A 16,207-nucleotide genomic window follows, 5' to 3' on the forward strand; every position below is an offset into this window, starting at 1 on the left:
TCTGTACTTTTATGTTCAATTAGCTTTAATTTGTGGACATAGTTTTGGGCTATAAAGCCTGTGTTTGTCCCTTCTCCATAAATAAATAAATAAATAAATAAATAAATAAATAAATAAATAAATTACTTTGTTGCACTCTAAATAGCATTTGTGGATTCTGTTTAATTTCATTACAATGATGTTCTATTCTTGCCATCAACTCTTCTCTTGTATAAACCGGAGTTGAATACACCAATTCTTTTAGGTAACCCCACAAGAAGTCAAGGGTGTTAAGATCTGGTGACCTAGGTGCTCATAAGTGTGGTCTGCCCTCATTTAGTCATACAAGACACACATCAGCAAAGATTCATAGTTATGTATGGGCAGGAATAATCGGTAACCAATTAATAGGCCCCTTTTTCTTATCGGATAGATTAAACGGTGCCGGATATTTGAACTTTTTACAACACGATCTAAATCTACTACTAGAAAATGTGCCATTGCAAACAAGACAGGAGATGTATTTCATGCATGATGAGGCACCGCCCCACTTCAGTCGTGAAGTTAGAAATTACCTCAACGCAACATTTGGTGATAGGTGGATTGGGCGAGGCGGACCACACTTATGGGCACCTAGGTCACCAGATCTTAACCCCCTTGACTTCTTCTTGTGGGATTACCTAAAAGAATTGGTGTATTCAACTCCGGTTTATACAAGAGAAGAGTTGATGACAAGAATACATTGTAATGAAATTAAACAGAATCCACAAATGATATTTAAAATGCAACAAAATAATCTTAAAAGAATAAGGAAGTGCATTGAACTAGATGGAGGACATATCGAGCATTTACTAAAGTAACCTCTTTTAATCCATGTTTCATTCTTAACTTTTTTCTGTTGCGTTGTGTCCCCGGTTGTGGCTATACACAAAATACAAAAATTTAATTATCTTGACAACCGTTCATTTTTTCATAAGTCATAAAGTATACCTTTTTTGGAAAAAAGTAACAGGGCTATCTGCCTGCGAGGGCGAAATGTCAAATTTGACAGTTCTGTAAAAGTTGCGTAAATTTTAGAACATAATTTCAACCGTCCTTGTATAATAAAAAATATTTGATTCAATTTTAAATGTACAAAGGTACATTTGAATGAGTTGCTTTGATCCCACAAATTTCAAGTTAATCAAAGTAACCCCTTAGAAATTATAGGCAATATTCATTTTTCAACTTCTTACTTTGAGTGACAATAACTCCTCAACAATGGCACCTAGGTAAAAAGTTTATATGAAGTTTGACCTGCTCTATATAACCCTTTATTTTTTCCCCATAGTTACTGGACACCCTGTATAATAAAAATTTTATACATAAACAAATACAAAATATACAAATTATTATAATTTTTTACCTTTAGTGGAAAACTTTTTTAGGGACGCCTATGAAAGGCCAGGCGTTTTTTTTGCATGTTCAACTGACTTTGGAAAGACTATAATAAGCAAAGTTCTGATTTTTTAGTAGGCAACCATAACGGACCATACGTAGTATTACATCTAGCATAGTACCTCCGCACTAGTGCCAGTAAATGCAGCCATTGAATTAAATATGTGTGGCTGCAATGGTGCACCACATCTTAGAGGTCGTCCATTAATCACGTGAGGTTTTTAAGCCACTTTTTTTACACCCTTCCTCCCCCTCCTAGCTAACACCACGTGTATTTTCTTCGTTAAAAAAAAAACAATATTTTCAGAATATTTTTTTTATGAAAATCAATAAAAAAAACAGCAGCGGTTGTCAGCCAGCGCGGGCGGGGCGATGGACGATCTTACAAAGATCGACCACATCAATTGCACGTTACTTATCGTGATGTCATATTGCATATCACAGCAAAGCATTGGGCATGGTTGCGCGAAAATACACACGTGATATGTAACAACAACAACCCCCCCTCATTGTGAGCAATAGTGATGTCATCCCAAGCCCTCTCCTACCCCTATTTGGACCTCATAAAGAAAAGCTAATAAGCAGTAAAAAAAACACTGATACTTTCTTAAATATTTATAAAGGTGTCCGACGATGAGAATGATCATGTTTAATCGTTCAGTAATTAAAAATATACTATTTCTCAATGGTAGGTGTACTGTGCCAATATTGCCACTGTTGGGCAATACTTTGTGCGAGGCTACAGTAAAACCTAAGTAAGATGCTCCATTATGGCTGTACCTTACAAATTCAAAAATAGCTTAACATTTCAAATTATTTTCACCAATAGGGTGAAGCAAGTTAGAAATCTGCTACGCTACTGAATTATTTTTTATATTGTAAACCTTTATCAAAAAGTGTAATTTAATGGGCACATTTGATAACCAAAAAATTAGAAAAGAATATTTGTTTCTGACCTATTGCCAAAAATTTTGTATTTTTTTTTAACTTCAACCCTAAACGATTAATAATCACAGGACCACAAAAAAAAAATCGACGAAAGGTCTCCTCGGCCAAACCTATCATACTATATGTTTTTTGGGTCGCTGAAACCGAATCTGCAACTCATTTGGTCCCATCACTTAAGAGTTTTTTCTAACCTCAAAAAATAGCTGAAAAATGGTAGAATTCAACAAAATCAACCAACCCTGCAACCTGTTAAAACCTTATAATTCCACATCCTTATGATCCCAAACGAGCTCGACAAGCCGTAAAATGATAACTCGCAACCGTAAAAATACATAACCTCAAAATTGGATGAGACCAAAACCCAAAATAAGCAGCGAATAAACTTACACATAGGGCACAAACTTTCATTTTTGAATAGTAAACCTTTTTAACCTAAAATCCTGAAACCCCATAACCTGAAAACACGATAAGGCCTCAATCTGAAACCTCAAAACCCCGAATCTGAATAATTCTAAAATCCCAAAACTTCAAAATCAGGACCGGCATTAATAAGGGTGAGGGTGGCGATCACTTCGAGCATCAAACATGAGCAGCAAGATACACACTTCAAACAAAGAAGCCACTGGTCGAAACTCATAAACTTAAGCACCCGAACCCACATACCCTAGGGGCACCCTACGCAATAACCCAAAATCCTAAACCCACATACCCTGAGCACAACGTACCTTGGACGCAGCAAGATCTACCCTTCCATCACACAGGCATTTGGCGGTACTCATGAAACCAAGCTTCCACACCCTCATACCCTAGGTGAAACAAGAGAGTGTTAGAGTTTGCAAGGTTAGGTTTGATACTAAGCTCCATTTGCTTCTTTATCCTCTTTGTAACAAACATTGATCTCACTTCGACCAGAATATGTGGATTTAGGAGCTTGGGTTTGAGGGTTTGCTGTGCCCAAGGTATGTGGTTTTGGGAGCCCGGGTTTAGAGATCTTACTGCACTCAGGCTTTGTGGGTTTGGGAACTCGGGTTTAGAGATTTATCTTCATCCAGGGTATGTGGGTTTGGGAGTTTTAAGGTTCGGCCAGTGGCTTCTTTGTTCGAAGTGTGTGTCTCGCTGCTTATGTGTGTTGCTCGAAGTGATCGCCACCCTCACCCTTATTAATGCCAGCCCTGATTTTGAAGTTTTGGGTTTTTCGGGTTATTCAGCTTCGGGGTTTTGAGGTTTCAGATTGAGGCCTTGTCGTGTTTTCAGGTTATGGGGTTTCAGGTTAAAAGAGTTTACTATTCAAAAATGAAGGTTTGTGCCCTATGTGTAAGTTTATTCGCTGCTTATTTTGCTTTTTGGGTTTTGGGCTCATCCAATTTTGAGGTTATGTATTTTTACGGTGGCGAGTTATCATTTTACGGCTTGTCGAGCTCGTTCGGGATCATAAGGATGTGGAGTTATAAGGTTTTAACAGGTTGCAGGGTTGATTTTGTTGAATTCTACCAATTTTCAGCTATTTTTTGAGGTTAGAAAAAAACTCTTACGTGATGGGACCAAATGAGTTGCAGATTCGGTTTCAGCGACCCAAAAAACATATAATACAATAGGTTTGGCCGAGGAGACCTTTCGTCAATTTTTTTTTGTGGTCCTGTGTAATTGGACAAAGGTTACCTGAACCATTAATAATTGGACAAAGGTTTACAAGTTTAACTGGCACCATTTTTGATGCTCTATCTTCCTCTGAATTTTTTTTGCACAAACTACGTCATGTAATCTCTGTATAACATTTTATTTTCCTATTACCTGATAACTTATATCTCTTTCGGAACACTGAGTAGGATCTTTCTGATTATTGGTTATTCCAGCCTTTATTACCCACTGATTACTAAATGCTGTAAACCTCGATGATTCATAAAATAACCGATGTACAAAACCATCTGTCCTGTAAGGTTTGAGCTGTACATCTAAAAAATAAATTAATAATTAATTTATCTAAAATTATTCCTAAAATTAATAAGCCTTGCCATTAAAAGAAATTTTTTCATATCCCAAAAGATCAAATATTGAATCATAAAGTTTTCGTTCTTCTAGTAACTTCTGATCATATGCTTTAAGGGTTTCCATAATTTCAGCTCCAGAACGATGAGGATGAACGCATTCATTTTCATGCGCACTTCTTTCATGAGCCGGGCCCCTCCAAGGGCATCCTATGCGATCAAACTTGCAACGAGAAATCCTAATGAAAAAGTTCTATTTTATTATGAAATATTGAACTTTTTAAACTGAAATAAACCAAATAATTTTATAGACATCATTATAATTATTTCAAGTACATACAACCCACACACCAAAGAATAAATGAAAAACATTTTTGAGATACACAGACATTATTTTTTGGAAAAAAACTTTCTGTTAATTAATATTAACAGTAGATATTAATTCTTTATACAGGGTGTCCCGAAATTCATGCAACAAAATTTGGTCATAGATTCTTAAGACAAATTTAGAGGACCCGTATTTTTTCTTTTTGCCAACTGGCCCCCCCTTTCGAGTTACAGCCCCCTGAAATCTGCTCCTAAGAAGTATTGTTTATATCTCAAAACCATGTTGTACGAGAATCACTAAATTTGGTACATAGGGGTTTTACGACATGTGGAATCTCACAGTGCTACGCTTTTTAGCGAGAAACCCCCTTAAGACACTTTTTCGTGGGCCCCCTTGTCTTTGGAACCAGAAAAATTTGGTCGCAAATTTGATTTTTTTTTAAATTATTAGTTAGCCAGAAAGTCATTGAATTTAGAAACTTTTTTGTCTCTTGATATTTGCTTCGTAAAACGCAATGTTTTTTGAGGAAAATGTCGAATCGCGATATGCATTCGATCACATTTTGACATTTTTCTCGAAAACATTGCGTTTTACGAAAAAAGTATAAAGGGACAAAAAGTTCCTAAATTTAATGGCTTTCTAGTGGACTGATAATTTTTAAGAAATTTAAATATGCGACCAAATTTTTTTGGCTCCAAAGACAAGCATGTGATTTTTATGATCATATGTTTCGATGAAGCATCTAAAGAATAAGTTGCTTCCAAAGTGAGAGAGATGTATCAGTACAGGGGATTACTCCTCAAGTCTTGGAGGGAGAGACCATCCTGAAAATATGTAATATGGCTTTTGTTCGTGGGGTACTAGTGAACAGAGACATATTGCAACGTATCGAGTGTTCTACACTAAGTTTCAAATGGGGCTTTGGAAGACTTGTGGAGTCATAGTCAGAAAAGAGATCTCACCTCATTTGCAGAGGATAAACTTCATTGGCTAAGATGGTTTGTCCCGGGTTTTCATTTGGGATTCTAGAAAGAGAAAAGGTAACCCTGGGGGCAGCCAATCACCTAGCAGAAGACCAGAGTCTACACTACATCCCAAGCAAAACAAAAAGAGGCTCAAGGTTCTTTGGCAAGGCCTACTCCACAGAACTAAACATTGATTGGGATGAATACAAAGGGTTCGAAAGCCTTGTTTAGCAAAGGCATCGGAGGCCTTTTCAATAATTTATAAGCTAATAACGAGATACCACAAAGCCAAATCTATACAGGGAGTTTCAGTTCAAGTGAATCAAACTTTAACCACAAATAAAACTCAATAAATAATTCAAAATTGCCATATAAAGCAAGGGTCTAAGCCACACCGTTTTCATATATCATATTATTTATGAAATCTTTGGTATATGCTTGTAACAAATAATTGCTTCAAATTTGGTGGTGTTAACATTTAGACATCTGCATAATTTACTGTAAAATTTACAAATTTTTGTAGGTCAGTGGAGTAAGAATGGGTAGTAAAGCGGGATTTTTTTACCCCAACTTCTACGCCAATGACTTTAGATTTATTTATTTATTTATTTATGCCCGTTTGCACCATAGTGTTTAATCCAGTAGAAAACATAAATTATTGACACTATTGACAGTACTTAGCTGCTAGTTATAACTTTTAAATTGGTATTTCTTCCTTTTACCTGTGGACTGTGAATGAGTGAGTGGTGTTAAGACATCATTATGAAATGGATTCAGATTCTGACTTTGATGTATTGGATGATTTTGATATTCACGAAATTATAGACTTTGGATTGGAAATTATAGACACAAATATATATTAGAAATGATCTATTTCATTATCTAGAGCTAGACAATATGACTTTTTTCCGCAGATTTAGGTTGACAAAAGAGACCACATTATATCTGCTAACTTTAATTGAAGACGAGTTGGAATATTCAAGTGAGATGTAAGTTTTACGAATACGTTGGCATGAACACAATGCAACTGGCAATCAGAATTTTGGAGTTATAAAAAGTTTTGATTCGTAATATAATTTTGTATTTCTAGGAATAATAGTGTATCTCCTATCCAACAATTGCCGACTGCTCTTCGGTTCTATGCTTGTACTGGTCATTTGTCTGCCATCGCAGACTTTCAGGGATTGACATATGTATCAACAGGGTCCAGAATAATTGAGTATCAATTGCAATAGCTTGCAATTAATAATTAATTGCTTTATCTTAAGCTTAATAATTGCTTTATCAGAGATACATAAAAATTACAAACCCACAATAAAGTAAATTAGGTTATTATGTTAGGTTTGAGAATTTGACTTTGAGATTATTTCTTTCCGAACATAACTGGACATAAGTTAGCAGCATAATAAAATCCCTAAACAGTATTCTTAAAGCCCAGTTTAATTTAATCTACAATCGGCAGTAAATGGTGCAAAAGCTGATTATTAAAACACTTGGCTAATTAAATTCTAAACAGCGCAAATCATTTAGATTCCGTGGACAATTCTACATAAAAAAAGGTATACTTGTTGAAAATCAGTAGAGCATATCGTTTTAATGAAAATCTCAGTTGATTAGGAGACCATTCTTCTGATCTAAGAAATTTAGTTTCTTAAGGCTAGGAAATGAATTTTAAATTAATATTATTATGTCACGTACCTATTAACTTAAAATTCAAAGCAGTATTAAATATGTTTCTACATCGGCGAAACGACTGGTAAATTCTAAATATAATCCCTTGTGTTTTATTTATTGCATTCGTAATGTGATGAATTCCGAGGGTGAATTGCCTCTATGAGCTCATTTTTTTGTTGCGCTATCCGCGAATGCAGCTAAGAGCTCGCCCTCTGGCGGTGACAAGTAATACTAGTGAAACAAGGTAAACATTTCTTGTATGTGACATTTCGTTTTGTATTTTATATAAAACTGTGTATAGTGTTTGCTTTTGAACAGTTATATTAAAAAAATAGTGTGAGGAAAACTTCAGCAGTTATTGACATTATATAGGGTTATGGATAAATAGAAGAAATTGTCGAACTATTATTGTTCAGTTCATGGTTGTTCTTCATGATCCAAGAAAAATTCAGAATTAAGTTTTCATCAAATTGAAGAAATTTTGAAAATATTATTGTCGATAGACAATACTCCCTGAATTTCAAGAGCATTGTTAGTAAGGGCACTAGTTTACAGACACAATGAATAAGTTTCTAAATTTAAATCACTTTGCCCAATTTACCCACATAGTACCACATGACCAGCGTTAAAAACTGCTTCTCTTTCTGATATACAACGAGAGCATGTGAATGAGAGTTTTCGTTGGCACTTAAATAGGAAATGTTGGTATTCCACAACGGATAACGTCATAGTTATAACCTCAAAAAATGTACATTAAATTGTAATGCTAGAAGCTAGAAACAAACAAGGTAGACATAAATACTTACATTAAAATTTATTTATGAAATATTTGAAACCTATAAAATATCACAAAAGGCAAATAACCGCAGTTTAATAACAAAATTACTAATAATAATGGGAAATAAAATGAATGTTGTTCAAATGAATCTGTAAATACGAATGGCGATGACAAAATTACCTTGTCTCGGAGCTTACCGCTTTCGCCAGGGTTACCGTTTTGCCAGTAATTACTGGCATTTGCCAGGAATAAAGAGTCCTGCCAGTAAATTTGCCAGGATTGACTTAACGTCAGAAATTTGCCAGGGGAGCAACATTTTCAGGGATGTCGATTTGCAAATAACCCCCAAAATTTGCATTATTGCATTTGTTATTAAAAGATCATAAATAAGCATCACAGAGCACAGATATTACTTTAATCAGTTTTAAGAATTTCGATTCACGATATCACCGCTAGATGACGATGTATCATGCTTCTTTACTATTATATTTTGTCACACTTGGCACTCGGCAGCGATCCTTGTTTAATGTTTAATATTACAGGTTACAGAGTGATAGTGATAGCTATTTATACACTGACGGGATACGACGGTTAAGACAAAGGTAATAATCACCAAAATAATAGATTAAACTATTAAATGGCCAGGAATTGCAAGTAATAATATAATTAAGTTTTGCCAGGAAATGTCAGGAATGCAATCAAGTTTCGTCAGTAATTTCGTGTCGACCTAGTGGCAACCCTGGCTTTCGCCGCTTGACGCGCTTGCATCTTAAAAATTATCGCGGATAGTGCGGTGGACAGCATATTCAATGACAGCTCCATAGATATAATATTGTTTTGAATTCTAAGTTAATATGTGACATTATAATAATATTAATTTTAAATTTATTTCCTATCCTTGAGCCAAATTTCTTAGATCAAAAGAACGGATCAATTGTGATTTTCGGTAAAACGATACACTATACCGATTTTTAACAAGTATACCTTTTTTATGTAGAATTCTCCATGGAATCTAAAAATGAATCCGAAATTATTATTAGGTCATTGGCGTAGAAGTTGGGATAAAAACAACCCGCTTTACTACCCATTACTACACCAGTAACCCACAAAAATTTCCAAATTTTACAGTGAATTATGCAAGTATAAATGTTAACACTACATCAAATTTGAATCAATTTGTTATAAGCATACCAAAGATTTCGTAAATATTATTCTAAGAACTGACAAATACGGCCCTGTACAGTGAAAACGGTAGGTCTGTTCCAACAAGAGTTAGGGATTGGTTCCGAACTGTTCGAAATGTTTGGCCAGCTAAGTTCTAAATGTGTCTTCAGTGAATATATCGCAAGAATTAGTTGGATGCACATTTCTGACGGTTCGGAACCAATCCCTGACTCTTGTTGGAACAGACCTGGTGAGACTTAGACCTAGCTTTATAAGGCAATTCTGAATTATTTATTGTTCTATTTGTGGTTAAAGTTTGATTCAATCGAACTGAACCACCCTGTATACACTCAGAATTCGCGATAATAACTCTACCGACACAGAGCAGGCATATGTAGAGGATCTTAAAATATGCCGATTTGTTATTTAACATTTTTTTCTGGGATGCACCGTTGAAGAGATATGGGCCTCTGTAGATGAGTTAAATTTTGAAAAACAATAATATTTCAGCAACGCTTTAACATAGAGCAACCACATTTGGTTCATGATTTGCATTTATTGTTATCTTTAATTGGTAAAAATATGAACTTGTTGGAAACCCAATAAGGGCCGGACCAGGGGTAGGGTACCCTTAAAATGATATCAATTTTTTTTATCAATATGCCAATTATTAAATAGTTTTACCAGTATTTATTATTATTAACGGTTTTTGAAAAAATTGAGATTTTGTGAGTGTCATTACTAATTGAATCAAACAAAAAGTAAAGTATGCAGTTTTACGACTAGTAGGCTATGATTTCATGTGTAATTTTTGACATATACAAAGATTGCACATTACTACGTTCTATTCCATCGTCTTGGAAAATTTTCTTTTCGTGAAAAAGTCATGTTAGTACTGGGGTTTTATGTTGACAAAGTGTACAGGAGTATCAAAGATTTCCTGATCTTTTGATAAGGAGGACATTGAAATTTGGTATGTTAGTATTTGTGTTAATTTGTTAATCAAAACGAGATAATGTTTGTTTAACTCAGAAATTGTAATTGATTTACCTTTCACGAAGATTATTGGAAAATTACTCCACTCACAATTAGTAACATATAGTTCAGAAAAAAAAGAATATATATATATATTATGTATAGGCTGTTACAAATTCCCTTCTTACTACATGGATCTCGGAAACAGTAAGAGATATGAGATATTGCCCCCATTTAAGCTATTAAATGGGGGCAAAGTTGCGTAATCAGGGGGACCAACATTATGCCTTTAAAAAATTAAGGCTAACATCATTAGTTTTTGAAATATTTGAAAAAACAAATTTTGGAAATCCGTTTTTGTTTAATTTCAGCCTTGTTTAAGGTGATATTGAGAAATGGAGAACACTTTCTCATGGCAATTTTTTGCCCTCTATCGAATGACAATCAATTTTTATATGTAACATTTTGTCTCTCCAGGACCATTATCAACTTCATTTTTTTAAAATACGATCCTGGAAATTTTATTACATTTTTTACAAGTCTTCATGACCCCCAATACTGTACTGTCTCAGCCTGAACCAGATTCAGACGTTTTGTTTCGAAAAATTAATCTTCAAAGTATTCGCTCAAAATTTATCTATTTTTTTTTCTTAGATTTCTATGCTTCTTGAACTACCGTTCATCCTAAGTGTCGTTAGACCCTGTGAAGTCCACCTAGTTATTGAAACTGTTACCATTACACGTTACAATAAAACATTATTAGAGTTTTAATCCCGTGCTCATTCTAGGTTTCTCAAGTGCTCAAAATTCAAACAAATTTCGATCTAATTTTTTTCAGGATATTCATACAAATACATTTGACATGCTTTTTCACAGTTGCGGTTACAAGAATAATAAATTACTATCATTTTCAACATTTGCCAGAACAGAAAAGTTTTTGAACATTTTTGAAAATATATTCATTTGGAATTTTGGTTGTCATATGCATTTTAAGAATTTGTTATAGTGAAAGAACGTTTATCTACTTAGAACCAAAATTGTATAATTTAGTATTACCTGAAATAAAATCGATTAATAATATAAATAAGAATAAAATTAAGATATGGATTAGAAATAAATCGAGGCTATACATTCATGAATTAATTAATAGGAAAGACATTTATTATAATGTTGTAGGAAGTTAATCAAATAATTTTATCCTAAAATATATCTGTTTTTATCTGTGTATTATAATCCTTGTAAATGTACTTATTTCTCCATTTTTAAAATTAATTTAACTAGTGAGTAGTGTTACACTTACCTAAATAATATTCTAAGTACAGACAAATTATTGGTCCTAGCACAAGGTTATACCTTCTTGTGAGTTGCATATTTATTTACTGTAATTATTTATTTTAACTTTATAGAAAGTACCTTATTATACTATTTGATCCGTAAATAAATATTATTATTATTATTATTATTATTAATTAAAATTGTAATGTTTTAATTTTGACGCAACAACCTATCAAATTATGTATGACCAGGTGATGAAGTTTTAAAGTCTAATAATGTTTTATTGTAATGTGTGATTGTTTAAATAACTAGGTGGAGTTCAAAGGGTTTAACGTCACTTAGAGTGCACGATAATTCAATAAACATAGAAATCTAAAAGTATATAAATTTGGAACAAATACATTGAAAATGAATTTTCCGAGACAAAACGTGAGAATCTGGTTCAGGCCGAGGAAGTACAGTATTGGGGGTCATGAAGACTTGCAAAAAATGTAATAAAATTTCCAGGGTCGTATTTATGAAGTTGATTATGGTCCTGGAAAGACAAAACGTTACATATAAAAATTGATTGTCTTTCGATAGAGGGCAAAAAGTTGATTTTTTCAATATCACCTCAAACAAGGCTGAAATGAAACAAAAACGGATTTCCAAAATTTGTTTTTTTTTAATATTTCGAAAACTAATCATGATAGCTTTGATTTTTTAGAGGCATAATGTTGGTCCCCTAATTATGCAACTTTGCCCTCATTTAAGCCACACGTATCTCTTGCCGTATCCGAGACCCCTGTAGTGAGGAACCAATTTGTAACAGCCTATATAACCTATATTAAACTTATCTTACATTTCTTCAATTCTGTAATACTGTAGCTATCATATATGAGTCTCTACAATCCTTATTCAAGATTTAAATTCGGTAAATTAGATGAATTGTTATTAATCATATATTATTATGCATATTTGTCCATGACAGTAAAAACTTAATTTGTTTTACATCACAAAAATTTTTAACTGCGGGTATAATATAAGGAAACTGCTACATTTATAATTATGTGCAATTATTTAATATTTATTTCGTTCACTTAACCATGATTCTAAATGTTTATCAAACTTTCACTATTATTTGAGATGCCATGACCTGTCTCTTGTTATTTAAACAATCATATTCTTGAGAACAAACTATGTATTTTTCAAAAACCCTATCATTTCCTAAACTTTATCTATTTAAAATTGAAATTGAATTCATATCTAGAATTTTATATTTACCATTTATAAAAAATATTAGTAAAACGTGGCCCAATTACCCTATTAAAGTGAGGTCCCAATTTGTAGCTAATAAAAAAAAAGGAATTCATTGGTATTCAAGACAATAAAAAATGTTCAACACTATAATCTAAAATTTTAACTAAACATAAATTATCGGTCATAATTTTCTTAAGTTATTTTAAAATAGCAAACCTCTCTTCACATTCTGATTCTTCATGTCTTTCCAACGAATTTCTAGGGAACTTCTTGTTACAAAACTGACATTCAGATGGCAGTTCAGAGACAGCATTTTCAACAGCTAAATTGCGTGTAGCTGATGTTTTGCTAATTTCTACTCTACAGCTGGGACATGTGGCTGTCTCATCTCGTAGTCTTGCATCAGCCAAAATATGAGTGAAGCACCCAGCACACATTAAGTGACCATTGCTGCACTGTAAAGTACGCACATAACACATTATATAGTAAATATTTGGACATTTAATATAATTTTTCAAATAAATATATCAAAACTGTATCTTCGCGGACATGCCCTGTAGAAAATTATATGCAACATTTGTTTTCTTGCTGTGGAAATGGTGAAAAAATATAGTACTAGACATTCTGTTTATGTAACACTGTTCAAATATATATCTAAATTATAAGTTCTAGTATTATATTTTCTTTAATTATAGAGCTCTCAAGTAGTGGCATAATTTCTGGAAATCCTAATATTTTTTTGCTTAAATAAATTATTGAGTAACATATATATACAATATGCTTATGGGCATGAATATTGTAGTGAAAAATTTACTTAGAAAAACTTACCAATCCTCTTCATATCCTGGAATTAACAAAATTTATCAATATTGTATTACTCAAAAATTAAAATAAATATTAACTAAAATTTTAAAACAATCTACATTACCTTGTTACCGGTCATTATCATTTAAAATTCTCAATATAAAAGATTGGAAATGATATACAAAAATTAAAATACCTTCATTCCTTTTTCAATTAGAATTTCTTTAGTTAAACTATTTGTGATAAGAACCATCTACTGAGAATTACATAATATTTTCAATTTTTATATTAGGTATTTATTCATGCATTCTTTTTTTTATAATTTAATAAGATCAAAATTGTAAATTGCTGTTGTCCTTGGATACTACGGTCAGCTTCATCATTGTGTATTATTTTGCACCTACCTTTCTAATTGTTCAAATACGTAAATGGAAATAGCCAAGAAACCTCGAAAAATAAAAGGATAGGGTAGGTAAAATGAAATTCTAAATCTAAAAGTGAGTAATGACTACTAAAAATTAAATTTAATATATTTATTTAAATATCAATAATCAACACGATTATAAATATATGAATCATTAAATAAAATCACATGTAATTATACTGCATCACAAAATGTACAAATAAAAATTATTAAATATGTCACACCACAGTTTATGTAAGAATATATATCTTAAAACTACAAGTTCAATAATGCCTTATATATAACAATTTTTGTATTAACATTATACAAAAAACTATATATGTCATGTATCTGCGTATAGTTAACACAAAATAAAAAACAATAATTATTATCCTGTTTGCATCATTTCTATTAAGTACAATCTTATGTTATTAATAAAAAAAAAACATGACACGCAATAGGTTCGGATTAGGATAATATAGCATGCCCCAATGATTATAAATATTTGATGACTAAACCCGGAAGTTCAATATTTAATTTAATCATACACACAAAACAAAGACCTAAGGCACAGTAGAACCCTGTTCTGTGAATTGATATTTTAGTTGCATGTGAGCGTACTATAATCAATAACTCCCCTGCAGTTCTGCTGCTAGGTAAAAGGAGAACAAAGAAAAATTCATTACGTAATATTTCACGAAAAAATTAGATACATGTTTTACCGAAAAATATTAATAAGTAACTTAAAAAAAAATTAACTTACCTGATAAACAGCAGCCCGAGGTAAATCTAGACAAACTGCGCAACATAAAATCCCACCCAGTCTGTCTTCTAACTTATGTGTTTTATCATCTGCAGGTTTAGAAATCTTACGCTTTTTTGCATCTGGTTCTACGAAATCTTCATGTTTATCGAGATTTTCTACTACACTTGATGTTTCAGTACTCGTGGTAGGTGCTTGAGTTTCTGACATTACTAATAAATTGTTAACGCCAGAAGCCAAAACACTGAACAGCTGAGAGAAATATGTCTCCCAACAGAATTTCACAGTCTACGACAAAACCCGATAACCCGAAAACAGCTGACGTGCCGCCGTGTCGTTTATGTTTGACATGATCGCCCCACTACTTCGAATTAACCACGCCTACAAAAATGATATATTTCAGTTGATCGGTCAACAGTGTTGCCAGTGTGGGCGATTTATCGCCAAATGGGCGACTTGAAATATGACATTGCCACCAAATTTAAATATTGGCGATTGGCGATTAATTTGGGCGACTTGCGAAGTTAGCTTGGGCGATTGACATTCATTTTGGGCGACTTCTTAGCCTTTTAAACTGTTAAGTTTTTCTAACGTATTTTGAAAGTGCTATTGTTCAGTTGGCATTATTGGGAGTTCTTGTAATTGGTCTCAGATTGGTTTCCCTTGAACATGTAGACTCGGTCTCGGTGTCCGCACAGAACACACACAATGATATAATGTTATATAACATATTCTGCTGCTATGTTGTCCATGGTTAAAGTGTGTGGTTATGGTTAATTATTACCATTTTATTTTTAACAACAATCTTCCTATAGTCTCTATACACTCGTTGATTGATTTTAAATATAAATAAGTCTGTTAATAAATTCTAATCACCCCACCCACCATATTCGTTTCTGTGTTGTGCCTGTGCCGATTATCACGGTTTCGAATTGTTATTTGCATAATGGGAAGATACGCAAATATTCTTAAGTATGAGAATTCTTACATTTCTTACTTATTATGTACCTAATATCAAATAAAAATAATTTACAGAGAAGCAAATACCCCCGATTACAAAGAATTTTGCGAATATCAGTCATCTCCGGAATGTTCGCGACATTGGGCGACTTTTCAGGACAATATTGGCGATTTTATAACATCAAATACTGGCAACACTGTCGGTCAACAACAGGCTTTCTAAAAAATCTAAAAGATCTGAATTTGAACATTGAATTAAATAATAAACATAAATAATAGTAACAATACTTTTAATTTACATTAACGGACCTTGTAAATTAAGTTTGTAAGGTCTATGTTTACATCAAGTTTAGACGTTATCACCGTAAAAACCGCGGAAAAGATTTACAAGCGTTGTAGTCCAAGCATTCTGTCACGGATTAATGTTAAATTTGCAGAAATTATTACCTGGACAAAAAAAATATGACCGTATAGAAAATTAAATTTTAAATTGAGTTTCTTGTTCTTTAAACTCGATCCAATATGGCGAA

General features: G+C 32.9%; 1 protein-coding gene across 1 annotated transcript; it reads right to left on the bottom strand.

Annotated features, from left to right (window-relative positions):
- Nucleotides 1–4,140: 4,140 nt before the first annotated feature.
- Nucleotides 4,141–15,061, bottom strand: LOC108916680 (cysteine and histidine-rich protein 1 homolog). Its single transcript, XM_018722978.2, has 4 exons — nt 14,718–15,061; nt 12,964–13,202; nt 4,377–4,588; nt 4,141–4,316 (listed from the first exon to the last, which is right to left on the bottom strand). Exons 1-4 carry the CDS (start codon nt 14,925–14,927, stop codon nt 4,141–4,143), a joined length of 837 nt encoding a protein of 278 aa, XP_018578494.1. The 5' UTR covers nt 14,928–15,061.
- Nucleotides 15,062–16,207: the final 1,146 nt, after the last annotated feature.

This window comes from Anoplophora glabripennis, unplaced genomic scaffold, assembly GCF_000390285.2.
Source record: "Anoplophora glabripennis isolate ALB-LARVAE unplaced genomic scaffold, Agla_2.0 scaffold2203, whole genome shotgun sequence".
Classification (NCBI taxonomy): domain Eukaryota; kingdom Metazoa; phylum Arthropoda; class Insecta; order Coleoptera; family Cerambycidae; genus Anoplophora; species Anoplophora glabripennis.